This window comes from Cimex lectularius, unplaced genomic scaffold (genome assembly GCF_000648675.2).
Source record: "Cimex lectularius strain Harlan isolate CLEC.00 unplaced genomic scaffold, Clec_2.1 scaffold205, whole genome shotgun sequence".
Lineage (NCBI taxonomy): Eukaryota > Metazoa > Arthropoda > Insecta > Hemiptera > Cimicidae > Cimex > Cimex lectularius.
This window is the reverse complement of record NW_019392773.1, coordinates 514,216-542,105: the sequence shown is the minus strand read 5'-3', so window position 1 is coordinate 542,105 and position 27,890 is coordinate 514,216. Positions and strand designations below refer to the sequence as shown.

The 27,890-nt window shown below is 30.7% G+C and overlaps 3 protein-coding genes and 1 long non-coding RNA gene across 11 annotated transcripts in view; 3 read left to right on the top strand and 1 right to left on the bottom strand.

The window, feature by feature from the left end:
• The window catches only part of LOC106673098 (protein bric-a-brac 2), a 19,244-nt gene extending 16,767 nt beyond the window's left edge, over positions 1-2,477 (top strand). For 2 of the 3 annotated variants that reach the window (XM_014405060.2, XM_014405061.2), the window contains exon 6: positions 644-2,477. In XM_014405060.2, coding sequence (XP_014260546.1) covers positions 644-921 — 278 coding nt within the window. In that variant the 3' untranslated portion in view covers positions 922-2,477. The remainder of the gene's footprint in view (positions 1-643) is intronic. The other variant, XR_002910429.1, reaches the window with a different exon arrangement.
• Positions 2,290-24,886, bottom strand: LOC106673099. Its single transcript, XR_002910431.1, has 2 exons — positions 24,788-24,886; positions 2,290-2,689 (listed from the first exon to the last, which is right to left on the bottom strand). It is a non-coding gene; the product is annotated as an uncharacterized LOC106673099 (long non-coding RNA).
• LOC106673095 (organic cation transporter protein) lies at positions 2,614-18,290 on the top strand. 5 transcript variants are annotated; one of them, XM_014405055.2, is made up of 12 exons: positions 6,298-6,632; positions 7,114-7,287; positions 9,323-9,556; positions 9,611-9,779; positions 9,850-9,953; positions 10,183-10,337; positions 13,346-13,514; positions 13,569-13,695; positions 13,761-13,911; positions 16,266-16,448; positions 16,519-16,697; positions 16,763-18,290. In XM_014405055.2, exons 3-12 carry the CDS (start codon positions 9,336-9,338, stop codon positions 16,940-16,942), a joined length of 1,638 nt encoding a protein of 545 aa, XP_014260541.1. In that variant the 5' UTR covers positions 6,298-6,632; positions 7,114-7,287; positions 9,323-9,335; the 3' UTR covers positions 16,943-18,290. The 5 variants fall into 5 exon arrangements, with proteins under 5 accessions (XP_014260539.1, XP_014260538.1, XP_014260541.1 ...); XM_014405056.2 differs by lacking the exon at positions 6,298-6,632 and having other exon boundaries at positions 6,702-7,118; positions 7,193-7,287; XM_014405053.2 differs by lacking the exons at positions 6,298-6,632; positions 7,114-7,287 and adding an exon at positions 2,614-2,702.
• On the top strand, positions 20,512-27,890 carry LOC106673097 (E3 ubiquitin-protein ligase TRAIP). 2 transcript variants are annotated; one of them, XM_014405059.2, is made up of 8 exons: positions 20,512-20,846; positions 25,137-25,355; positions 25,422-25,580; positions 25,641-25,745; positions 25,811-25,945; positions 26,008-26,055; positions 26,128-26,260; positions 27,462-27,890. In XM_014405059.2, the coding sequence occupies exons 1-8, from the start codon at positions 20,731-20,733 to the stop codon at positions 27,681-27,683; spliced, it is 1,137 nt and encodes a 378-aa protein (XP_014260545.1). In that variant the 5' UTR covers positions 20,512-20,730; the 3' UTR covers positions 27,684-27,890. The 2 variants fall into 2 exon arrangements, with proteins under 2 accessions (XP_014260545.1, XP_014260544.1); XM_014405058.2 differs by having other exon boundaries at positions 26,113-26,260.

The window sequence follows — 27,890 nt, the reverse complement described above, 5'->3', positions numbered from 1 at the left end:
AAAGGCTGGTTCCCCCCCATATGCCATATTTTTGCTTTCTTTTGTTTTAAAATGATTACATGTTTAAATTAACATACATTTAAATATGCAAGTGATGCAGAAAAATTGCAAAATGGTACTCAAAAGGGAAAATGAATTAAAGACCCTAGTTAAAATTTTGTGTGACTTTTCATCTGTAACTGCCAATGGGTATTTTGGCCAAAATTGATATTACAAGAATTTGTCTACCAATGCCACATTTAGGTTTTACTCATGTACACAACTATAATTTTATATAGAAAGATTTTTTTACCAATACTTCTTTCACTCATATCCTCATCTTTATTTTTTAAATAATTAATTTTTTTCCTAAACTCAAATATTTTTAGCTTCTAAAGTTAAGTTACTAAACAGGTAGAAAAGTGATTATTGCGATTGATTGCTAAAATTAATAAAATGTATATAAAACAAGCGTGAAACCATTGAAACAAAAATAGAAATGTTTGAAGAATAATCGATTAGCTTCTTTAATTGAATAGCTAAGGAATATTTTTACTCCAGCATTTTCAAGTATAAACTTAGTTTAGGGAAAAAAGTACACCTAGTCTGATAAAATGTAATCGTGACAGTTTCGAAGGCGATATGAACGTGTTTGATTTTACAGGTGATCGAAACGGAAGGCGGCCTTGCCCACTGTGCACCAAGGTCATATCGAACAAGTCGAATCTGTTGAAACACATGCGGATACGGCACAGTGACGCGTACCACCCGGCATGCTGTTTGCTGTGCAACAAGGTCTTCAAAAACAAATACAGCCTGAGAGCACATCTGAACATCTACCACAAAGAGTTTCTGTCACCCGGTACGCCCCAGCCGCAGCAGCAGAGCCAGCAGATCGGACAGCAAATCGAACCCCACCCACAGTACTTACCAAGTGCCTGATTCTTAAATCCTAAGAGCGACTGATAATTTATATAATCTCTTGGTGTGGTCGGGGGAGGAAGTTCAAAATACCCACTCGTTTATTTCGCTGCTGGATGCCCGCTTGCTTCCAACTGACATTCACCCTTTGCAGCACAGAGAATAAATTATTTAGCTGTACTCACACCCTTTAAAAGAATATTTTTTAAGATTTTTAACTGATTTTAAAAAATCATCTTTTTTAATTAAAAACAAACTGTTTGACAAAATTATTATAATTAAATTGTAGTTTATTTAAGGGTATTTTCTTTGTTTCATTTTAAAGAAATTAAAAATATTTTTGCAAGTGCAATTTTTGGAGAGAAAATTTTTCTGAAATTTGTCAAAATTTGGAATCTTAAAATGTCAGTGTTATTAATTTATAAGTGACAACATAATTTTAAGAGTTTGACAATGTGTAAATACAAATGTGTGTGGGGGTATAAGAGAAATGATACAGTGAGGGCGATTGAAAAATTCCAAAGATTTTTTTTAAACAAAGTATTTTTCTTTTATTTTCATAAATAGTAATATTTTTTTCATCGTCTTTTGTATTTTATATAGTTACGTGTGAAAAAGTATATAATAGATGAACTGGTTCTTTTAAATGTAGGTTTTTAAGTGTAATCAAAAGAAATGAATTTTGCCTTTCCTATAATCAAAATAATAAATGCAGACATCTCTTGATGCACTTCTTATGTTTTATAGCTTACATTATGCTGCAATCAGAAAAAAGTACTGTTTAGAATTCATTTCATGGCATATAATTAATTCCTCATCAATGAGGTTTTCACAGATGGTTCCTAACAGATAATTTCATATTCAGTCTATTGAGATCTCAACCACTCCCTCTTTTCTCCAAATTTCAATAGGGACAACATAAAAGAGGAATAATATGTTATTTATTTATTTAATTAGTAGTGTGTAATTTATTGAAATTTATTAATTATGAAGTGATTTTCAATGTTTTTACAGTAAAATGTTATTTCTTTTTTTAAATAAGTAGTATCCACTAGTGCAAAATGGTATCAATTATAAACGTAATTTAAGCTTGCATCGCAACAAGAAAAAAAATTCTTTTTTTTTCTCAAAAGAAACAAATGTCATATCCATTTAAAATGTTAAAAGTATTTTTATATGAAAAATGTAAACAATATACCTTAACGTTTTATACTGTTCAGTTGAGGTATAGAAAAGCTTTGTATGTATTATATTTTTGTATAATCGATGGACAGTTTGAAGCACAATTTATAAAGCATTTGATACACTTTGTATGTGCCTTTATTGAGGATGGATTTTTTAATATATCAAATTTTTATAAATGTAAAGTAAATTTATTTTAAATGAACAATTTTTATAACGCATATCTAATTATGTACTTGTTGAAATATTGGCAAAGAAGCCTTTAAAAATAAAAAAAGTAAGAAAACATATACATATCTAAAATGATACCTCAATAATTGTGCATTATTATTTTAGTACATACAGGATTTAATTGTAAAAAAAAGTATATTACACAATATATTTATGCAAGTAACCTTTTACGTGTTTTTATCCTTATCCTTCTTTTACTTTTGATAACAAAGCGGGGCAAAAAAGGAGATAGTCATCAGGAAGACCGCAACTGTTTTGGCCTTCGGCATTCCAAGCAGGCTGATAAGGATCAAGTCCAAAGTAACACGCCGCTGGAGGGGTCTCGAGTATTTGATTTAAGCCGGCAGACAGATGGAAGTATCAAATAGACTTTTATCTGAAAATGAAATGTGAGTATTTCAATATACGTTAATCACAACTAAACATTTCAAAAAAGAAAGAAAAAAAAAGCCAAATCTTGTCTCTCAGACAGTGATGTTTATTTAACAATTAAAATAAATGCATTAGTCTGACTTTTGGCTCACTTTATCCTACGTTCTTTATCAGATAAAATGTAATTATAAAAAATATAACACATTTATATTATATATAATGTAAATTTCTTATAAACATAAAAAAAATTGATTTAAATTTTATGCTATGCTATATAAATTTTTAATGCTAAATTTTATTTTTAGCTAATTAAAATTTTGCAAATATACTATTTTAAAATAGTCTTATTTAATAAAATTTATTTTTTACAAAGTGGCTGATATTACAAAATAATTTATATTTTAGGAATTTAGGCACTTATTTGTAATTTGTATAATAGTTTACATGAATTTTTTAAATTATTCATAAAACAAATTTAAATTTAAATTATTATTTTAGTATTCAGTGAGAACTCTCTAATACTTGCCATTGCTATTTGATAAATGAAAACAGAAAAAATTTGCGTCTGTCATCAGTTTGCACTTTAGCCTGGATTTCTGGTTGAATCATTTGTTGAATCAAAAATACCTTCTTATTTTTATATTTACTCATATTTCTTATTATTTATTAGTTAAAACATGTTTTCACTTTTTTAAACCTAAAGTGTAAAACAAGTCATTTTAAGAGTACAGATTACATTTATGACCGAGGAAAATCTAGGTCAAGGAGACAGTTAATTGCATATTTTTATTGAAACGTCAAGAAAATACTGATTGGTTGTAACAAAAAACCTTACTTCATGACGTAAACACTTTTAAAAGTTCATTTATCTTTTTTTTCGTATATTAAATTTGAAATAGGTTTTTCATTAGCTATAGTCAATAAAATCTGATTCAATTGGATTTCTATTTATAGTAAAATGATAAATATATTCGTGAAGTAGTTTTTAGTTTACGGATTAGATTTTCTTTTATATTAAATTGAGGTCGTTGAACCGTCTTTATCAAATATGGCACAAAGGCACTACTCACAGTGGAATTTTTTTCTTCTAATAGACCCATTTATTCAATTCGGAACAATTCTCGTTAACTTTTTGTTCTTTCATTACTTATAAAACCATTATTTATAACTGTTATTGAATTAACTTTATTGATAATAAGGTTCATCACCCTGCAGATCACAGGAGGCAATCTCATGATAAATAAATTTATGTAGTCAATTAATTCTGTTATAGTTTCTTCTTTTCTTATATTAACAATAAAGATAATTTAATAACAGTTATAAATAAGTTTATGATTTTCTTTTAAGCAATTGAGAAGAAATGTACCATTAGGATTGCATTTACAAATATTAAAATTGATGTGAATTATGTTTTATTGAATATATGAAATTGTTATAAGTTAAAATAAAATGGACAACATAAAACCTAAGAAATAAAAATCATTTTATTTTTTAATTTCTGCTTCAAAAAATATAATAAAAATAATGAAATCATAACATATTTCAACCTAGATTCTATTTTAGAGTAGAATGTGGGGGGGGGGCAATTTTGAAAATAATTTGTTTAGATTTTGGGTCAACTATGTGCCGATTCTCATTTGTCATTTAGATAAAAAATAATCGAATATACTAGTTTCAGTTCGCCAGTGTCAAATGATATGTATATTAAATTATTAAGATATATTAATTTAGGTTTTAAAGGTCCTAATTCTAGAATAATGTCAAATATTTTTTTTTTTAAATCTTTGGGTAAATTCAGCATTAATATTAATTTCACTAATTTCGTGGTCTGCTTGACCAATTAATATATTACAATTATTTAAGGTTTTTAATTGAGATAAAAAAGTCAATGGCACGAGCGGGATTCGAACCCACGAGAAAATGGCAAAAAGGAGGGAAAACTCAAAAAATGTGGGGTTGAGATGGGAAGTTGGTGTCCAAGTGGATAGAGGTGACGATTGCTCAAGTGGTAGCAGCATCATATCTAGCCGAAGATCGTGGGTTCAAATCCCGCTCGTGCCATTGACTTTTTTATCTCAATTAAAAACCTTAATTAATTGTAATTAATATTAATTCCATTATATTTCATGGTCTGATTGACCAAATAACATCTTTCAATTAAATAATCAACAAGAACAAAGTAATAGTGAACTCCTCACTGGTTCTTTCAATTAATTAATCTTTTTATTGGTCGAAATGAAAAAGTTAGTGTCAAGAACGGGAACCCATGACCTTCAGCTAAATAAACCACTGCTCTACCACTTGAGCTATCGTGATTAATATTAGTACGCAGATATTAATATATAGATACGAATATTCGTGTTTATATGAAAAGGGAAAAACTTAAAACTAAAATTTCAATAAATATTAAATAACACCACAAATATAATATTATAGGCTTGTACAATTTATTGCCAATTCTGGCTTTTGTACATCAACACCTCTACAGTTTAACCCGAATCTATAAATTAATGAATTGAAAATAAGATGTGACGTTTTGATTTTTATATAGAAACAATGCTGTGCAATTTATAACTGGCATATTTTTTATCATAATTTTAATGTTAAATTAAATTTATGAGCCCAAGCCCTATAATTTAAGAAACAAACCTATTTAATTGATTTGGATAATCGAGATTAATACAAGTGATGAATTTCTCACTGAACAAAGCATCGCAATATTTTACCTGAAATAATATTAATTAATATTCTGTTATTGCACACTAATATACCTGAAATATCAGGTGAAGGAAAATAAATAGAATGAAATATATTCCGATAATCGTACTTCTTTCTAAGATTATAATTTACATGAAGAAAACTGAATTTTGTTTGATATTCTGTTAAATTTGGAAATTTCAACCAAATCTATGTGAGTTTTTCTCCTTTCGGGAAAAAAAGGTTTTATCAGATCTACGAATTTCACTGAAATTTATTTTTGACGTTCTTATTTTTTTAGCTGGATATTAATTAATGTCCGGCAAATATTTCTCAACATTGCACCTGTTAAAGTGTGAAATGTCAACTATTTTGTGATGAAGAATAATTTCGATCTAGCAGATGCCCTTTTTAAAAGAATTATGGACTTGAATCTCAGGTATCGTGTTCCAACAAACTCTTTAGCATCTACCAACGACTGCTTTCTTCTTTTTTTTTTAAAGATTGATCTTACTAATGCAATCTTATCGTGTTTGAAAGACAGTCACTTTATATTGGTGCATTAAAGGCGTATAAAATGAGTATAACTTATTTTAAAAATTGGAGAACATCACAAAAAAAAGTCTTGAAAAGTTTAAGTGGGACATGACACAAGAAAAGGTTGGGAAACACTACTCTAATCTTCATTATCTTAATATTATTTATTTTAGGAAAACAAATTCAATTGAATTAGCAATTTGTTTATGCTTTGTTATTGAGTACATCAAATTAAATGAAAAAAATAGATCAAAGTTGAATCTTTTCTAGCTTTAGCTTGAAATTCTTATTGACACAATGTTATATTTTCTTTTAACGTAGATTGATTATCATTTTTCTAATCAATATCTATTCATTTTGTAATACTATTATCACATTTTCATATTAACCTTTGGATTAATACGTTGTACAGGAAAGAGAATTGTTCCACATGTTGATCTTTCAATTATAAATTTTTATTTGTATTTGCGCATTTTCTACAACGTATACAGTTTGTAGGTGTTCAATAGAGGATGTTTCCTGTGATTGAAATAGTTAATTAAAATGTAGCTCATGTGTTTAAATGGTTTGACCTTTAAATTTTTTGAAAAAATGTTTCCACAATTGCCCAATTCACACATCATTTAGCAGTTATAGCCTCGCTGTCACAAGTCAATCACTGTCGAGAGAATTCCAATGGAAAAATTGTCTTTAAATGAGCTTAAGTATAAAAGGTAAACACAATTTTTTTTTCCAAAATCAAGTTTACATTCATACAAAAATAATGGAATGATTTTCAAATATTTTGGTATAGTAGTAGAAATAATTTAACAAAGATAATGTCAAAACATGTTATTTGTTGATTAAACTAGTCACTAAAATTAGAAATTTATTTTTAAAACTTCCTCCTTTGAAAACCATTCTAAAACTGGTTTTAGGGAAAGTATATGGAGGGACGAATGTGGCCTAGTCTCATTTTGCAAGGTTTAAATGCTCACTCATTGTATTGATCAGAAAAGTTAATAAAGGGTATTGTTACACACTTGACTTTTACCCATTGTTCTCTTCACTTTTCAACCGATAGAGACCCAGTTGTGATAAAATATGTCAAATATTTTACAGTGTCAATGTGTTTTGTTACATTTGAATATTTATTAGTTGTTTTAAGTTCAAGGCTTTTTTTGTTAAGAAGTTTACTAAAGTGGTTTTCCCTAGCCAAGGTAAAGAACACATAGTAAAAAAATACTTTAGCCAGAATTTGTGTCTTATCGTTTGTTTGAAATGGATTTAAAAGTGATGTTATTAGCGACGGAAGATTGTGACTTTTATTCCAAACGTGTGAGAGTATTTTTATTAAATATGGATTCAACATGGGACACATAAATCTTTGTAAGTTGTGCTATAATATTTTTATATATATAAAGTGCCTACCCTAATTAAACAATATATTAAAATTAATTAACAATCTAGAAAGTAATAAAAATATTTGTTTAATCTTTTTACAATGTTTGTCTTACAAAACAATGGCTATAACAGCAATAAGATTTTAAAGGCTATTTACAAGTTTATTTTACAATAAAAATGAATAGCATTTTAAAAATTTGATACAATTTTCAGTGATTTATTTACAAAATACTAATAATTGAATAATAATACATTAATTTTTTTTATATTAAATGTTCAATTTATAACTAATAATTTATTTTTAAATTATAAGAAAGACCTAAGTGGATTATTTTGCAGAATTTTGGTTGTGAATTCATACAAATAGATTAATTTAAAAATAATCTAAGTACAATTGAGGAACAATATAAAGGTTATATTTTATTAATTAAATTTATATATATTTAAGTTTATTTTATCATACAAATTAATGTTAATAACAATATCATGTCTTTCTGTAGAGATTTGACATGATTTTCAGTGATTTATTTACAAAATCCTAATAATTAAATAATAATATTTATAATATAATAAAAGACAAAAGTTAATTTTTTTTGTATAATTTTTGTTCAGCCATACTGAATTCATTCAAAAGAATTAATTTAGAAATAATCTAAGTACAATTGAAAAACCATTATAAAGATTACAGTTAATTTTTGTTCTTTAAATTTATTACATAATTAAGTTTATTTTATAATAAAAATAATATCGATAGCAATATCATCTGTTTATAGCGATTTGATACAATTTTCAGTGATTAATGTACAAGCTAATAATAATTAAATAATAATATGTTAATTTTTATACTAAAAGTTCAATTTGTAACTAACAATTTATCGTAATTTACTTTTAAATTATAAGAAAGGTTATTTTGTTATTATATAAGGTGGGTTATTTTGTGGAATTTTTGTTGAGGCTAGAATATTCTTAATTTATTCAAAAATATTAATAGAAAAAAAGTTTAATTGAAAAACATTATAAAGATTTGATTTTATTAATTAAATTTTATATATAACTTGTTGGAGAAATTCCATGAACTGGAGTGTCTCTATAAAATAGTGGACTCATAGAAGTAATGAAAAGATGGATGAAGAGGCTAAAGCCTTCGTCCCAGCCTTCGATCTTACAATTAATCGCCTCAATCCAGGCCTCAGACGCTAAAAATGCATTGAAAATCACGATTAAAAGAGAATGGCAGTGGCGGCGGGCCAGATCGGCAGAAGTTGTCACGAATCAAGAGCATTTATATATATTTGTCAATAGATGGCATGCAGAGAATGATAAAAGAAGGGTCAATGACAGGCCAAATGAGGTTGACACAGGGACAATTCTTTTTGGGCCAAACAAAGCCTGTCTATTTGGGGTATAATGAACATCATCAGTCTTCAACTTGGTTGGTTATGTAATGGGTGTAAAATGTAATGTAATCGAACAATCCACCACCCTAACTGAGTGTATGTAAATAAGAAAAAACATATTTAAGAGTGAGAATATGGGTTTGGATTTAGGAAGTGAATGCGTTGAGGACTGAATTGACCTGGAGCCCAACCTTGGAGGCAAACTGGAATTGCTGGTGGACAGCTATCAACAAGTGATAGTTTCAACTCTGTGTTTGCATGCACATGCATGTGCAGATTTGAGCTTATACATATCAATAATCAGTAAATTATAAGAAAGACAAAAAAAAGTTGAAAAACTGTATAAAGATGATATTTTATCTTGTTTTTGTTTTTAATTCTAAATAAGAATGTGGAAAGTTTTTCAACCTACAAATCATGGAAAAAAGGACTAGTTAACTACACTCCACATCATCAAATACTTCAAGATTGGTCTTCTCTTCCCTTGCTGTACATTTTCGTTTTAATTTAATAAAAAATAGTGGAATAGGGTAGTGTAATTTTGTGAGAAAAATTGCCCATTTTAGTTGTTGATTTGACACAATTTTGACTTATTTTTGAAAACAGGATACATTTTTTTACAGCCGCAGAAGGAAAATGGACGTTGCCACACTTGAAAATGCTTTGGATGAGAAGTCAAAAAACTTCTGGTGGATATTGTCGTTGTTTTTGCTTACAAGCTCACCAGGGATTTTAAACTCGATGCATATAACGTCTTATGTTTTCCTAGCTGATAATCCAGTTGTATGGTGTCATGTGCCTGAACTCACCAACTCAAACTGGACAAGCGAGCAGATTCGAAATATTAGTTCACTTGAGTAAGCAAAAATTAAATAATTTTTTTTTAATATACATACTTTTTAAATTTTCAGTACTACCAAAGAAGAAAATTGCTACATGTATGATTGGAATTATACATTATTCAGTGCAATTGGCTATGAAGAGAGTCTAAATTTTATTTCTGGTCAGAAAAATAGACCGGACAAAATAAAGTGTACAAGCTATGATTACAATGAGACGATTTCCTCAGTCGTCAGTGAGGTGATTAGTTATACATATATACTAAAAATCTTTTACAGGTTATTAAGAAAATTTGAATTCCTGTCTGCAGTGGGATCTCGTTTGTGATGCTACCCCTTTAAAATCTCTTGTACAAGTAGCAGTTGCAGTCGGAAAATTTGTTGGTGCTTTCTGTTTTGGAATGGTTGCCGATAAGTGAGTAGAATTTTTTGTTCATTATTTAAACTGAGAGTCAAAAATAATATAGTTCTTATATTACATAAAATTTATATTACAATTAATTATCTACAGTCATACATTTAAAAAGGCTCATTTTTTGATATATTTATGTAGATTCTAATTGCTTTTCAAAAACAATGCTACATTTTATTGCCATGTAAAAAATTATATAATATTGGTTAATATAATTAATGCAACTTTTCAGATTTGGCCGAAAAAAAGTTTTTCTGTTTTGTTGCATACTTTACATGATAGCTGGGCCCATAGCTGCAATTGCATCTACATATGCACTTCTCTTATTAATGAGGGTACTTATAGGCATTGCTGGTTCTGGCGTTTATGAGGCTGGCTATACTATCTGTAAGTCAAGAATTTCGATCCGTTTGGTACTTAAAACAAAGAAACCATAAACATGTGCATGGATAAAAATTTTAGACATTGATGTTTTTTCGACGAACAAGAAATAAACCTGTTCTGTTTGTCGTAGGAGGTGAAGTTAGAATTTAAAAAAAATTGTGTAGGTAATAGTCTAAATAGCAAATTAAATGCCTGCTAACTCACCTTTCAGCAGGTTGAAACCAGAGCCAAAATGAAATCAAGGGTGAGAAAATCAGGCAGTCAGTGAGTATTTATTGTCTCAAGTTAATATTGTTTGTGTCCTACCTTCAATTTATTTATTGAATTTTATAATTTAATTTATTCTTCTTCATAAAAAGTTACTAATATTTTAACATGTTACCTTAAACTTTTAAGCATGGGGATTTTAAAAAGCTAAAATTCGGTTCACCCTTTAATATTTTCTTAAAGTTTGAATTGCGAACAATATTACTTGCTTGTGTTTTTCAAACACCAAGGAGAAAACAGAAAAGCACAAATATTTGATTTTTTGTTTTTTACATTGCCCATTATTTAAAAATGTAAATGTAAAGCATCACAAAATTTCTTTTAACATATTTTCAAAAAATTGAAATTACATCCTAAAAATTGCCAAATTGATCAAGGAGAATAAAATAAATCAATCAAAATGAGAAGATGAACAAAACAATGAGTCTATTACCTGCCTATTTTGTTTTCAGTTGTAGTTTGGAAAATTTTTAAATTATTGAACATGGAAAAATGATATTGACAAACTCAAGTTTGTATTTATTAGCATTTTTATTTTACGGCATTGTACATTCGATCAATCTCTTATATTGGCTTGTTTTGTCTAAGCAATAAGAGAGAGAATTTGACTTAGGTGCTTTGCTGGTTATTCTTGTGTAGGGGAAGGTGGGGGTTCTAAAATTCAATAAACTGGAAATTACCATCTTCAAAATTTATTTTAATACACTTAGGTTTTTGAAATGTACACAATCACAACAAAATCTTAATTAATCTAACAAGTCAGCCACAAATCTGGGATGAGTCTGTTAATAAAGGGACTTACCCCAAACAACACTCATCACGATTAGCGTTCACAGCATCCCAGCGCCTTTCCAGTTTCTTAAGTGTCGGCCTGATCCAAGTCGCAATGGCTGGTCCTTGCTGCCTCTGGCTGGCTGAGTCCCCTTGTTGAGTCCTAGATGGAGTGCGGCTGCTTCTCTTCCAGATTGACTCCTGGAGTTCACTGCCTGGGGTGAGTCTTTGACTCACTGGGTTGAGCCGTTGGACTTGACTGACTGGTGTGAGCCCTTGAGTTTGTCTCACTGATTTGAGTCCATCCAGACAGACTTTTGATTTTCAAATCATCCTTTTTTATACCAGTTTCTCTACCGGAGTAGGGATGGAAAGGAAAACCAAAAGTTGGGGGAGTTCCTATTTCCATTCTGCGGGTGGACCAGCAAAGACTCTGATTTATGATATCCCACGTCACTCCATAATTTTGCCCTTGTGACAACCATTCAGTACTAAATAACTCAATGTTATTTATTTGATCGATTTTCCAACTATTGAAACTTTATGTATTCCAGGTTCTCATCCCGTGGCTCTCGTCTGGGTCTCTGACACCCTTCAACCTTCATTTTTATTGAACCAACTGTGCAATTATTGCAGGGCTAGGTGTTCCTGGTTTGTGAGAAATGTCACATTGCTTCCATCTGTGCTGTAACACCCTTCGACCAAATGCTTAATTATTGTGAAGTTATGTTCCCCAGATTGGTGGGGGACGTCACATTGTTCTTGTCTGAGTGATCGCCCCTTCTGACTTATAGCCTTTTTTTGTGTGGTCATTTTAAACTAATTTTTGTTGTTCTTATACTTATTCTAAGACAGGGACCGGTTTACAGCATATCCCTTTTTACATTGTATTAGCCTTCATTATATAAAGAATTTAAAAAAAATGTGCAATGATTGTATAAAAAATTGAAACAAACCACAATACATGATTTTAAAAAAAAGTCGAACATTTTAAATCTCTAAATTAATTATACTTTTTATCTAAGGTCTTGGTTGAGATGAAAAAGTTGTGTCACGAGTGGGATTTGAACCCCTGACTTTTGGCTGGGGAATTGGTATCTGAGTAGATCGAAATCATGATTGCTAAGGTGGTTACAGCGGTAGCATGTAGGCCAAAGGTCATGGGTTCGAATCCTGCTTGTGACGCTAACTTTTTCATCTTAACCAAGACCTTACATAAAAAGTATAATTAAGTGAAATAATTAAATTAATAATTATGACATATAAGGATTAATTTTAAAGGTCTTCAAAATCCCTAGAATGTTTCATTTTGCAACAGAATAAAATGTGCATGTACTGAAAAAACAAAAATATGTGAATCCATCTAAATTCTTTGAAGGACTGTTTGATTTTGTAACATCTTTCAAAATCTGTTTATTTTAATAAACTGAGTATCAATCTTCAGCTTTTTAATAAAACTTAACTGTTTTTGATTGACTAAGGCCTAGTGCTCACAAGTGATTTTCAGTTGCATTACAATTTCTGCATCCATATAGTACTCACAAGGGCTTCTTTTTCAATCAGTTTCAAGAGGCGGTTTGACGAATTAGTGGCATTTTGTGTGCTAGAGTTCACAAGGAAGAAGAAGAAGCAAAAAAAAAAAATTATCCATCAGCCTGGAAGAAAGTCTTCCTTTTCTAAACTATTCAGTTGTAAAGTTTGCATTCACAAGGGGGTTATTTTTTGACCATTTGTAAAAAGACTTCGACAAATCAGCTGCGCTTTGTGCTCTAGAGTTCAAAGTTTTTGGCTGCACCTTATCCAATAAGAAAATATTTTTGGTCAATCCCCACCATTTTACATAATTAAATTTGGTTTAAGCTTGAAAATTTTCTATAAAATGCACACATATTTAAGACAATTATCAATTTATTTTAACAATTTTTATAAAATATTCCTGTAATTTAATAGTAATTATGTTTTGAAAATTTTAGTGAGTGAAATGACAGTAAAGAAATACAGAACAAATCTTGGATGTTTATACAACATTTCATATTCGATTGGGCTAATTTTTCTACCAATATTCGCCTACTACAGTTCCGACTGGAGACGACTCCAACTGCTTTTATCCGCCCCTTCTGCTTTCCTTTTGATCCATTGCTGGCAAGTATAGACAACGATATAAACGATCATATAAATACAATTTGCATATTCTAGGTGCCTGCCCGAATCTCCTAGATGGTTGATGACACAGGGACGCAATAAAGAAGCTTGGAAATTAATCAAAGGCCCATATTCTGAACAGCGACCCATAACTGATGCCAATATACAGTCTGACACAGATGTATGTATTTTTTTAATTTTTATATTTTTGCTATCAAACATTGGTTATAACTTTGTTGCTTTTAGAATGTTCAGGAAGCAAAACATCCTTGGTACAAAAAAATATTCTTCGTCCTTCAAAAACTGTTTAAGCTGTTTTCCACAAAAGAGCTAAGAAGAAGAATTATAATATGCTATTTTTGCTGGCTAGTAGCATCAATGTCTTATTTTACAATTGGTAAGCAAATATTTCTATATAATTGTAAATAAAAATGAAGTATTGGGTTGTAAAATAAGCATATTCAATTTAATTTTTCTTATGTTTTAAAGCAATTTTTATTTAGTCCCAATGCTTCAAAACATCATTTATTATTAGTCATTATTGTTTACACACTCTCAAAAGGGATTAATTAAAATGTTTTATTTGTGTTTCGCTCGAGGTACAAGGTGTATAGGGAAAACCACTGCTCAGACTGTTAAGGAAATTTGTTACGCATACGGTGATGGCCCAGATTTATATACAATACAATTTCTTTTAAAAATATTAAAATACACAGGATGAAAGTCACAGGCATCAGCCAACTAATAACTTTTTCTTGTGTAGCATATATTTATTTTGAGAGTAAACGTAATAGAAAAATTTCAGTCACATAAAAAATCATATAATTTAAATTATTATACAAAATAAACAATTAACCTTAATTAAGTTTAAGATCTGAATTAAAATTTCCCAATTCAGTAAATCTGGTATTTTTATCATGGAAGTTCTTTAATTTCTTTTGGACTATAATTCCTGCATAGTTCGAAAAATGTCTATTTTGCATTGAAAGGAAAAATTCAACTTGTTGTTGCCAGCATCCATATANTATATATATATATATATATATATATATATTTAGTAGTCATAATTGAAGTATTAATTATTTCAATTAATTATACTTTTTATTTAAGGTATTGGTTGAGATGAAAAAGGTAGTGTGACAAGCGGGATTTGAACTAACCAACCGTTGCTCTCTAACCACTTGAGCTATCATGAATTCAACATCAACTGAACTTTGAAAATATGGCAAAAAGAGGGAAAATTCTCAAGGTTGCAAGTTGAAATGAGGAGTTGGTCTCTGAGTGGATCGAAGTTGGATGGATTGATAGCTCAAGTGGTTAGAGCAGCAGTGTATTTCGGAATTTTTCATCTCAACCAAGACAATATCAAAAGTATAGAAGAAGTTGAAGAATTCAATTTTTTTTAGGTTTACCAGGTTAAAACTACAAAAGAGAATTATGTAAGAACTAGTTTTCAAATGGCCCTATTAACACAACCCCTTCAGAAAAATTAATATTTCATAAAAAGCAAAAAACTGCACACAGAAATTTTGGAAATAGGGCCCTCAAATAAGTTGCTGATTATTTCAAGAGAGTTCTATTGTGTAGGTTTGTTTAAGTTAAGCCCCTGGAAAATTAACTGAAATCCTAATCAAATTTTAGGCTCTTGTCTTTTTATTTTCATCTAAGAAAATTTAAAATTTGCAATAATCTTAAAATATGCAAATTTATGCAAATAAATTTTGAACCATCTTTCCATAGAGATATGTCTTATGTAAATAATTGATCAACATGATCGTATGGCAAAAGAATGCGTACAAATCCGGGCTCTAGCAATGATTGTTTAGGGGAAGTAAGAGGTTTGTTTCAGAAGCAGAACACTTGATTTTAAAGATGCAAACCATTCTAGTGATTCTTCTATCATTGATTATGACTGAGTGCAAGTTTTTGCGCCAAGTAACCCATACTCAGTGACATGAGTCATCGGAGAGATTGTTTCAACACATCTGAGAGCTGCTGGATATGTTTATTAGAGGCTATGGGTTCCTCACATGCTGACTGAAGAATCGATTAAATTGCTTCTCTGTGATACCTTTCTAAAATGCCATGACCCATTTTTCAAAAGATTAATAGCTAAAAGATTAATGAAAAGTCATTTACAACAATGAACAGAGAGGAAAATCTTGGGAGGAAACACAGTGACTCACTGTTAATGTCTTCAAAAGCCAAATTACAACTCAAGAACATTTTTTCCATATGATGGGATTGGGAGGGAGTACTTTATTATGAGCTTCTTCTGCCCAATCAAATATTAATTTTGGTTAATTGTAGTGTACACTGCACACAATCCGAGTGATTAAAATCAGCATATAACAAATTCTTGTTCGATTCTTTTCTACTAGGATAATACTCACCCCCCTGTCTTTATAGACACTCCAAAAATAGTTAGAGTTTGGCTAGTCTAAGAAAAAAAAAATATTAATGGGAAAAACTTGACTTCACTTGAAGTCTGCAGAAAACACTTGGAGGAGTTCATTGCTCAAAAGCCTGAGAAGTTCTGGGAGAATGGAATTTCCAAATTACATTGACAATGGCAAAATAAATAGTGGAAAGTAATGGTTCATACATTGTTGATTAAATTTGCTCATAAGTACCTGATTTTTATTGAATATACCATTCACAAATCACATGGACTTATTTTACAACCTGATAGTTTTGGTTATTTCAACCATTAATTCAATTAACAAAATTAAGTAATTTATTACATTTCAGCCTTGAATGCTCATAATTTTACGGCAAATAAATATATTTATGTCGCCCTGAATGGTGTGGCGGAAGCTCCAGGGTACATTCTTCCATTAATTATTTTAGGTTTTATTGGACGAAAGCTAACTGGTGTTTTGCTTTTTCTAATAGCTGGAATCAGCTTGCTGATTATACTAGTGATTCCTTCAGGTATAAGATTTCACCATTGTTTGTATATAATTTAAAAAAATACTTATTACTAAAAATATAATATTTTTAGGAATCCCAATAATGATTGTAGCTCTAATAGGCCGATTATGCATGTCGGCCGTTTTTGCTGTGATAATTTTACACACATCTGAATTGTTTCCTACATCAAACAGAAACACTGCCATTGGGACAAGTTTAACGATGGCCCAAGTGGGCACGATAATCGCCCCATTCGTTGTAGACATCGGGGTGAGCTTAATTAACTAAATTTGATAAATCATAGTAAAAATATTAAACAAATTGAATCTAACTAGGGCGCTCAAGCGTGGTGGATACCAAGCACATTTTGTGGAGTGATGAGTATCATAGCAGGCCTTCTGATCCTACTCCTGCCTGAAACGAGAAACAAACCCATGCTCGACACAATACAAGAAGTCGACCAATCCAATAGATACAAAAATGTCAGTTTCAAAAACTGTTTTTCATTTAGTTAAAAACCAAACCAAAAAACACAGGAGAAACCAAAAAAAAAACAGACTTATCTATTATGAAAGAATTAAAACCAAGTAGTGTTAGTTTTGTTTTTTAGATTTTTGTATCTGAAAGGATGAGCTTGAAGAAAAAAAGGAATATATTTTTATGTATATGTATTTTCTGGTCAAACAAATTGAAATGTATATTTATTTTAAAGGCTTACTTTGAAAGCATAATGGTTTATATTTGATTAAAAATATAGAATTATTTTTGTATTTCTATGTATGTCATTTCCCAAGTTTAAATGATTAATGTTTTACTTTATTAGTTAAAACCAAACTATTTTGAAAAATGTTACTATGATAAATACATTGTTTTAGGGATTTGAATGCTATTTTTTCTGAAGGCGCATTATTTGACAATGAAATATCACAATTGTTACATTAATTTGTTGCTGGTGCTTATAATGAACTAGTTTTACATATTGTTGATTTATGTAAGCCAACATTGTACATGGTTAGGGTTGATGTTCATACAAATTGGTGTATTGTGTATTGTAAGTGGTAGAGTTGAGCCTATCACTTCTCGCAGTCCACCGGCAATTCTAGCTTTTGTAATTGACAATAAATTACCAGCAGGCTTTGTTAATCACCCACCCTGGGTCCTGGCAGTCCGAGGTCATACCTCTATCTTTTCCATCCGACACAATCAGTTCCCAAATCCATTCACACTCTTACTCTTAAATACATTCTTCTTAGTGCTTGATATTCCTCCATCACCCTTAACCTATCATATAACTAACCTCAATGAGTGTCGATATTCCATTGGCCTTCTCACTACACATTCATGCTAATAAATACATTCAGTCTAAACATAAAGAAAAACAATATGAGGTATCTAAAAGAATTATATACAGTAAAACAGTCCTGTTTTAAATTCCACCTTCATAATTTCTAAACAGTCCGGTTTTCTCTAAAAATCAGAACAGAGGACTCATAGATCCATATTGGGTGGCATTCTTGTACGCTCTCTATATGGAGTTGGAATGGCACCCTTCAATTAAGTGGGACACATTGAACAAACTTTCTCTACGTGCCAGACACATACAACCTCAACCTTGCATGACATGTTCTTAATTGGGTGAGGATGACCTCTCTTCTATGCATCCCATACTATGAGGGCTACCTATAGACTCTTGATGTGAGAGCTTCTCCGCCAACACTGCTACTTTCTTTTAATAATTTTTTAAAATGTATTTTTAATGTCAGAAGGCCGGATCGCAATGGTCAGGTCCATTTGACTGGTTTTCTTCTTACTTGAGGAATACCCTGCATTGTTATGGTTGATTAAAAAAACATACCTGCTGTATATTTTTTTATTATTATTAATTAATGGTTTCAAAGGTCCTACTTCCTTCATTCCTACTTTCTTCATCCTCAGATCCAAACTAGAGACACATAGTCTTCGCTCTGATTTACTTACTCTTTTCAAAATAATTAACTATTATATTGGCAGTCCTTTTTTACTCAGTCAAATTAACTTTTCTGTACTGAGCAACTTGACCAGGCAATATTTTTCATACAAATTACTTAACTTGCACTTCTGTACGTGTATGGTGGTCGTATGTATATAAATTTCCATATTTAACTTATATTATTTCTAATCAAAATATTTACTAGTAACATGATAGGGACTTTGAAATATGTAATTAATAAAAAAAAAATGCATAGCAGGCAATTTATTTTCTTTTTAAAAACTTAGAACACTGATGGATACTAAACAGTTACACAGTGCAGTGCTCTGGGGATTTAAAAAGAAAAATATTTTATTGTTATAGAAATAATAAAAGATAAGTTAGTTTAAAATGTACATAATAATTCAAGATTTGACTTGTCTGTACACTTGATGTAGAATGCAGAAAAAAAGAGGAATTAAAAATCGTAAGATTTGGAAAGTTATTGGCTGAATGCATCATTCTATCAATAGGAATATTTTTACTATGGTTAATAGTATGGTAGGAAATATAAAAAGTCTACTATGCATGGTGAAGTAGCTCGGTAAAGAAAAGCTAATTTGACTAAGAAAAAAAAGAATGTCAATATAGTAATTAATTATTTTGAAAAGAATGAGTAAATCAGAGCAAAGTCTACATGTCTATAGGGTAAGTAAATTAAAGTACTATTCAAATTGTCTACAGTTACTCCTATTTTATAGGCAAGAATTGTGAAAAATTTAAATTGTACTGATTGAAGTTAATAAATAAATTTTGCAGCGTAAAGATTCCAAACATTCAAGCACCGATCTTACAAGAAATATATAAAGAATAATCAAGGCATTTGGGTTGAGATCAGAAGAGTAATGGTATAAGAAACCCAGCATTTTTAAACCAGAGGATTTAATATGATCTATGTGGGCAATAAAATTTAATTTGTTGTCAAAAATGAAATAAAATAAAAATAAACAATGATAATAAAATCCCTCCAAAGAAAAGAGGGTAAAGAAAAAGAAGTGTTATCATGTTTTTGTTTTCTTATTGTTAAGTAGCATTAGTGTATTGATAGTATTTGAATGGAAAACGAAAAGGAGTCATGCTTAGACTGTTTATTATTATTAGTAGTATTATTATTATTATTGGCCATACAAGCCTATGGGGGAATGTTTAAATTACCAAAAAGTCTAATTAAAGAACAGTAATAAATTTTATAATTTAATTTTTTTTTGTGTGTGCATATATTTGGCCTTCCAAATTAAGTATTTTAAAAGGATAAATTAAAACCTTTGGATGGCAAAAGGATACATTAGTTATGAGTGAATATTTATTTTATTTTTTTATTTGTTTATTATTTTTTTGAGTCAGAGCTTTATAGCACTCAAAAGGGGTATAGCTACCCTAAGATAGAATGTTTAAATGTTAGAGCATGAAATGACCTTAGCCATTAAAACTCCCTTAAAAATTAATAATGATAATAAATAAATAATCATAAAAACATTAATTAATTAATTGAAAAAAACATGAAAGAAGTAGGGCGTTTGAAACATGTAATTAATTAAAAAAGATGCATGGCAGAAAAAAAAAAAAAAAAAAAAAAAGAAAAAAAAAAGGAAGAAGTTAGGCCTTTTAAACATGTAATTAATTAAAAAAATATGCAGAGTAAACAAATGTTGTTTAAATTTCTTTTTAATCGCCCAGAACATTGCTGGGTACTCAACAAATACAGAGAAAACCAGTGAAATATATGCACCAGCAACAATTTTATAAAAACTATAATATTTAATAATATTGTAAAATTAAGCCAGTTAATAATTGTTAGTTGTATTTTCTCATTAATAATTTTTTGGGTTTTGAGGTGAAACAGGAAAATTAGTAAATAAAGAATGTAAGTTGTGAATTGACAAAATGTAAATTGACATCATACACTATGTATGTTTCAACATTCATAGCATGTAAATAATTTAATATTAAAATTTTATAAAAATAATGAGAGACGTTTTAGTTTTTTTATTGTGAAATAAAGAATTAAATTGAAATTAAATTAATAAAAGGCAAATGACGTCCTATGCCTTTTGTCTGAGCCCAGATGTTGATGGAGGGAAAACATAACAGAAATGGAGGTTATATATTTGAAATTTAAACTTTGGGGTTGCTGGTTCAGACTTGCCAATTTTTAATCTCAAGGAAAAGGAATGAACCTAGGATTTTATTTTTTATACAAAAAAACAAATCTTCTTGTCATTCTGCTAATTAACCCTGGACCGTAAGAGTCGAGTCAAGTGAAAAGGATCATCGGACGGACCTGAGCATCCCGTTATGTATATGCAGTGCGGTATATGCAAAGACAACTTCATAAATTTTGAAAATCTGTACGCAGTACCATGCGGCCACGTATTCCATCACCATTGCATCACGTCATGGCTCGACATGGGGTAAGTTTGAATATTGGAGGAATTAGATTTTCAATTTACCATGCCTGTGGACATGTTCAGTTTCAGTCAAATTTGAACGTGAATTAACATAACTCATGACATGATGTTCATGTATGGGGTATAACTGCTGACGTATCTACTTCACATAGATACATGTAAATTAACATGGAACTTTGGTTGGGAGGGAGGTAAAATCAACGGACACAATCTACTTATCAGTGTTGCGGTAAACAAAATTTAGTTTATTATCATGAGTCTGCATGAGATGCAACAGAAAAATGATTGTTCTCAACCATCCTTCCTTTCTCACAATTTATCTGCAAGATTTTCGAAGATGGATGATCAATCGCGGATATCTGCTTGGATGGGCCTTGACTGCGTAGGCCGTATACATTGGTTTCTTAAGTTTGATCAATTTCAGTCAAATTTGAACTTGATTTTATGTCTATCTTTTTGATAATCATGAATGGTGCTGTCAGACATACGTAATGTTTTCAATAACACCTGCAAGCCCGATCGATTTATCAATGGTATAACTAATATTTAGTTTATTGTTATAAATCTGCAATGAGAAGAAACAAATATGATCTTCGTCCGTACTTCATGAGATATGCTAGAAGATTGGTGGATGTTGACGCAAGATGGCATACATAGGTTAAATACATTTCTTAAGAGTACTAGATGTCAGATAATAAAATTTAAAATTTTAAGGTTTATTTTAATTCACAGATTTCAGAATGGTGCTGGCTTTACTTTCAAAGTCACTGATGGCCAAAATTAATACATCACTCTTAAATTTTAATATATTTAGTATGTATGTATTCATAGTTTGCATACCAAAAATAGGTTTGGCCCTAAAAATAAGACATTTAAAAAGAAAATGTTTATTACCATTACCTAATTTAAAAAAAAAAAACAAACAATTATTGAGTAAAAAACAAAATTCAAAAACAAATAAAAATTTAAAAAAGCTATTTTGCTCCTTTTAATACTGAGAATTTCCACCTCTGGCACAAATCACACCTGTCAAATGTTTTTGTATTCCTTGGAAAATATTTCTGATAAAATCCTGAGGAATTGTGTCCCATTCATCGAGGACAGTCGTTTCCAACTCTTCTAGAGGTTAGGGCCTGGGTTTTGCCATCGTACTAGTCGCTTAAATTGAGTCCAGGTGTGTTCAATTGGGTTAAAATCTGGACTTTGAGCTAGCCACACCAAGCACTAAATTCCAATCAAATTCAGCTAGACATCCACAATACGTGCTCTAAGAAGCCTGGCATTATCCTGCAAGACTCACTGATGTGTGGAGCAAATGGAACTATGTACCTCTGAGAAGTAAGAAATCTTCCTTGCACTACAACCAATTTGGTGAAAGCGTCCAAGGAAATGCCACCCCAGAACAGCAATGACCAACTGTGGATTGCCACCTGAGGAACCTTACAGCATAGAGCGAACCTTTCCCCTGAGGGTCTCCATATGAAATTACGCCCAACTGAAGATGTGAGGCCAATTTTCACCTCATCTATAAAGAGAATTCTCTCCAATCTCCCTCCAAAAAACAGCTATATATTGATGAAATTCCAACACACATGTACTTTGGCTAATATATTAATAATAAAGGTATTAAAAAAAAAAAATTAAAAAAAAATACCATGTGTATAGGGGCCAGGAAACTCGCTTAGAAGAGGATGAAATTGTAAATCAAATCAGGTTTGGCGGGACGGGTTGAAACTTGAATAGGTGTATGTTTTTGTAGGTACTTCTACTCATAAAGCTGAAAAAGCTTTTTTTAATAGGAAGTGACAGTTTTGCATTATACTTGCACACATTTCTAATAATCAAAAAGTAAAATCAAATTATTTCTTTTATGACAATATTTTATCATACCTCCAAGTTAGTAATTTTAATAATTAAAGTTGCTTGTAAACTAATATTAAATTAGTTTCAATTGATGCGTTACACCTGTGAGAAATTCGAATTCCAATTCAAAATATATTTCTACATAAATTATTTTAATTAATTATACTTTTAAACTAAGGTCTTGGTTAAGATAATGTATTGAAAATATGGCAAAAAAAAGGGAAAATTCTTCGGGTTGAAGGTTGAGATGAGGAGTTGGTATCTGATTGGATCGAAGAGGAGTAGTGTATTGAGTCAAAAGTCATGGGTTCGATTCCCATTCATGGCACTAGCTTTTTTATCTAAGCCAATACCTTAGATTAAAGTATAATTAATTAAAACAGATCTCTATTTTTAAAATAACTAAGAATCTTGGTGTGCGCATGTGATAGTTATATGATAGTAGATAAAAATAAATTGCAGAGGCAGTAATACTCAGAGGTTTACAAAATTTTGTAATTCAGCCATGTTTGGCATTTTGCCATGTCAGTTGCTTTGAGTTTGGGTGATTTCTTAAGCATTGAGGATAGTAAAATGTTGAAAAGCAACTATAAAAGTATAAATAAAATTAATTTTTATATCGTAACATTATCCCCCAACACTCCTTGTAACTATCTTATAAGTATCAAGGAAAATAGTAAAACAAAATTTATACACTTTTAGAAAGCCAAATCTGTATCTATCGGCTATTTTGTTACAGAATGATATACCAATTTGATTTACTTGTATGTAAATAATATATTAAGTTTGGTCAAGGGATACTAGGGACAGGGAGAAGTGGAAGATGGATTAATAATAAAACAATAGTTTGTCATATAGGAATGGGAGCAATTTTTATTTATTTATATGACGGAAGAGTCGCTCAAGATTGAATTTTCTTGAAGTTTCTCAAGGTTAGAAAAGATGCAGAGTTTATTTATCGAAGGATTGGACCCAGGTAATATATAGATATAAATTAGTGATAGGCACAATTTCACCACATCTTCAATGCTGAAACTGTTATTAAATTATAGAAAATTGATGTACTATTTCTGCAGCACAGCAGATTAATTTTCGAAGCATTGGACCTCTTGTTTGTGAGTCTAATGTTGACATACTTAATTATGTATCAAGCACTGGCTAAATTTAACACTGACAAGTATGATTTAGAGAGGTAAATCAACAAAGCCCTGCTCTGTTGCATATTTTATCAGACATTCTGTAAGCAAATTAGATCAGAAAATGACCAAAATTTGGATTTGACTTCATTGTTGTGATTTTAGCCCTTTAAACCCTAATAAAACCCTTAGGACTGTGCAGAACGGTGTAAATTAATTTTTTTACTGATAATTTTGATAACTGACTGAGCATAATTTTGATAACAGGACTAAAATACATTCTAGTGCAAGCTCTAACATCATTTTTCTCAAAACCTAGGAGAGGGATTTTCATGGTTGATTGTCAAGTGCATTTTATAACTTATTAAACATTAAAATCGGACTATTATTTCCATTAAAAAAATGAGGTTAATTTCTGAAAAATCATTTTCCGTTTTGTGTATTTCCTTATACAAATCTTTTATATATTTTTACAAACATCATTAAAAAGCTAGGTTCCTCTTCTTTCAAATGGAATGTTTGACATTAAAATCTGTTTAGCAGTTTCAATCAGATGTTCCAATGTCTTCTCAAAAATTGGAAAAAATTTAGGGGTCAAAAATTAATAAATTTAAATGCGAACAAAAATTTAAATGAAATGTCATATTAGTTTCACGAGGGGGGGGGAATAGGACCTAGTTTACTTGAAAAATATTTGATTTTTAGAAATTTTTTGGTTATTGATAAACTTTGATAGCTTTTACTATAGTTTTATTGCAAGACATAAAAACAATGCTGTAAAATGAGACATTCACATAGTTGATTTGAGCAAGTAGAACAGCAAAATAAAAATATATTAAAAAAATTCCCCTTACCAGGGTGTATTTACAAGAAGTGGTGGATATGTGTCTGATATTTTAGAGTGTAGAATTAAAAAAAAAAAATCAAAATGTGTGACCCACTAACCTGGTCGTCCCCTTGTTAAGTCAATGGTGCTGTGCTGAGGGGACTCCTGCATTGATTCATTACGATTTGGACCTGGCTGAGCTTCCCATCACCCGTAATGGTGAGCTTTTTAAAGGTCATGGGTCTGCTGGGTGTTGAATCTGGTTTTGTCACTTTTGGTCATTTCACCAGCATTTAACCATTTTTAATGGTGGATTTCCTAGAATTTGCAGACCAGGATGCTCAGGGACAACCAATCTAGTGTTTCATCACCCCACATATCCTGATAAGAAATCTGACAATTTAAAATGATTAAAATTTGAGCAAGACAGACTTCATGAACAATTTACACAGTAAACATTATTTTCAGGTCTCACACTTGTCCCCAGTGCAGAAAGTCTACCGGAAAGAGAACCATATTGAAACTGTTTTTTGACATTGTTGAACCTCCAGATGAGGATAAGGAGGATCTAGCTACACTTAGGGGACGGAATGATGTCTTAAGATTCGAAATCACATGTAAAGACGTTGAAATCAAATCCCTCAAAAAGTCGGCAACGGAAGCTAATAACATTGCAAAAGAACTACGGTAAATTGTTGGGACAATTGTGCGACATCGGTCAGGCTTTAATTAAGGGCTTTTGAATTTAAACAGATCAATTGTTAAAACGCTCGAGGCTGAAATCGTTTCTATGCAGGAACAGTTGGATTTCCACAAAAGTAAATCGCATCTTTTAGTCAAAGTAACTAAAGAACTGAAAGAGAAGGTGGCTCAAATAGAATTGTACAAAAGAAAAATTGAAAGATTAAACGGGTAGATGAATTATGAATTTTTATTGGAATGAATTTCTATCTCATGCTTTCTTTGCTTTAGGATCAGGGCGTTGACCCAAGAACGTCTCAACGAAAGTGATATTAGAGATATTGTTAAAGAATTGAATAAAGACGATCTCATTGAAATAATCTGTGCAAATAAAAGGTCTGTATAATTATTTCAATTTCAAATATATAATGTATTGATGTTAATTTTAATTTTAATTCTAGGGAAACAAAAAAATTAATCGACAGTGAAAATTCGTTAGCAGGCCATTTGAGATCGGCAAATCATGAAATTCTTAAATTGAGACGGGACCTGGAGCAAGCAGATTCAAAAATTAACATCCTTCAACAAGTTGCAGAGTATGTACTATGGACTAATTTTTAAATTCCGTATTATAATATTACAATTTTTTTTCTCTTAGGGGGTTAAAGGCAAAACAAAATAAAAGTTCTGATGATGTTTCTATACTGTGAGTATCACTTGTACATATAGGTTTATGTTAGGAAATAAATAATATTTCAACTAGGTCCATCAATGAGAGCAACACGAGTTCTCACAGTGATTATACCGATGAATTTTCTGTAAGCAAATCCAATGAATCACCCAATGAAACTAAACAGTTGGTTAAATCAAAACCCAGGTCTAACCTTGAACAAACCAATACTGCTAAAAAGGTAAGCCTTCAGTTGTACAGTTAAATTACTTCTGTAATTCATTCTAACTATTGAATCAATATAAAAGGGTAAGTAAAAAAAATTAGAATTATACAGCACCTGTCTTTGGAAATACCAAAAAGCGTCGCTTTGCTCAAGATTGTTCCAAGGGTTTATTCCTTGGCGTCACGTATCTTGTGATGCTTGACAGGCTTTACTATCAGCGCCTTTGAGTCCTAGTGCTTGAGGAATTCGAGACAAAGGAGGCTCAGCCTTTCTTGTCGGTACAGACTCCCTGAATGAGGTTTCATCTATCTGTGACAGATTCTCAATTGACCCTCTCGGGCCTCGAAAAATGGTGGTAGTGTTTGGGTCGGTCACGTTGGGCTGAGGGCAACATGCAGATGAGGAGGCAAAAGCAGAGAAAGTCTCGCTCTTTAGACAGAACCACCGTGATCCACTGACAACGTATGTAGTAGTAAAAATGCAACAAAAGAACAAGTTGGCAAAGACATTGGGCCTCGTTAGAGAAGCTCTTGTGTTACAAAAGGCACGATGGCCCTTAACCATCATGTACAACGAACTATTATTTTCCTTCGCGTATTTTATTCCTTATTCGTTTTTCTGATATTCGCGTCAATTAGGCTTAGGGTGTTAGTGCAATCAACTTTCTCGTTTCTCTTTCTATATTGCTAGACCTACTCAACTTCAGGGCCTTGTCAGTCAACGATAAAAATAATTACATTTTCAAACAAGTAGTCAAGTTAGCACTTATTCTCCTCCATAGTACTTGATATTCCTCGGGCTAATTGGAAAAAGAATCCCTCCATTCATGCTAATAAATTACATTCACATACCAACTAGAATAAAAACACGAATAAAGCTAGTATGAATATGGACAGAAGATGATGAAACATAGCTACCAATAAAAAAATGCAAATATTTATTTTTTATGCAATACAATTTCATTGATTTGATTTTCTGTTGTTACCTTTTGATCTATCTGTTTAACGAACATCTGCTAAACCAAACTGTAATAAATAACATCTGCCCTTTGCACACTTTTCTTCCATTTCTTTCTTTGCTTTTCTTCTGTCTGCTCTTAAAAAGACCTATTAGTTTAAATTTTTAAAAGACAGTTCAAAAACTATTTTGGATCATATTTAGAATACATTAAATAATTTTTTAAAAATTTCTTTGTTGTAATATTAATTTTTTTTAGGCTGTTACGGAAACAAAAATTAAAGATCCTCTAGGATTGAGGAACACGCATATATTTAAACCACCTAGGATAATAACTGGAAACAAATTATTGACAAAGAGTAAATCAGCATGCACAATTGAGCCTGAATATTACAACGGTCTAGGTGGAAGCGCAAGGCTTAACGCTTTTCCCCAAGCGAAGCCACACCTATCTAAAATTCCAATGAAACATAAAAAATGAAAAAAAACTGGACCTAAGCTTTATGAACATTTGTTTAATTTATTTTCTTTTATAAATTATTATGTATTGTAAAGTTTAAAAAAGTGATTATAATTTACTTTTCTTGTTGTAGTTCAATTTATTTTCATTGCCAACCATGATGGAAGAAGTATGCATACTAAATTATCTTCGGCCAAATGATATGTTTAATAAATTTTAGTAAATTTA

What these genes read in the sequence shown, in the direction of transcription:
- LOC106673095 (XM_014405053.2), top strand. Translation starts at nt 2,665, where the DNA reads ATGGAAGTATCAAATAGACTTTTATCTGAAAATGAAAT. An exon ending in TGAGGCTGGCTATACTATCT is followed by an intron (nt 10,338 to 13,345) that starts GTAAGTCAAGAA and finishes TGAAAATTTTAG; the next exon opens with TGAGTGAAATGACAGTAAAG. An exon ending in AATGTCTTATTTTACAATTG is followed by an intron (nt 13,912 to 16,265) that starts GTAAGCAAATAT and finishes ATTACATTTCAG; the next exon opens with CCTTGAATGCTCATAATTTT.
- LOC106673097 (XM_014405058.2), top strand. Translation starts at nt 20,731, where the DNA reads ATGTATATGCAGTGCGGTATATGCAAAGACAACTTCATAAATTTTGAA. An exon ending in AAAATTGAAAGATTAAACGG is followed by an intron (nt 25,581 to 25,640) that starts GTAGATGAATTA and finishes TCTTTGCTTTAG; the next exon opens with GATCAGGGCGTTGACCCAAG. An exon ending in ATCCTTCAACAAGTTGCAGA is followed by an intron (nt 25,946 to 26,007) that starts GTATGTACTATG and finishes TTTTTCTCTTAG; the next exon opens with GGGGTTAAAGGCAAAACAAA.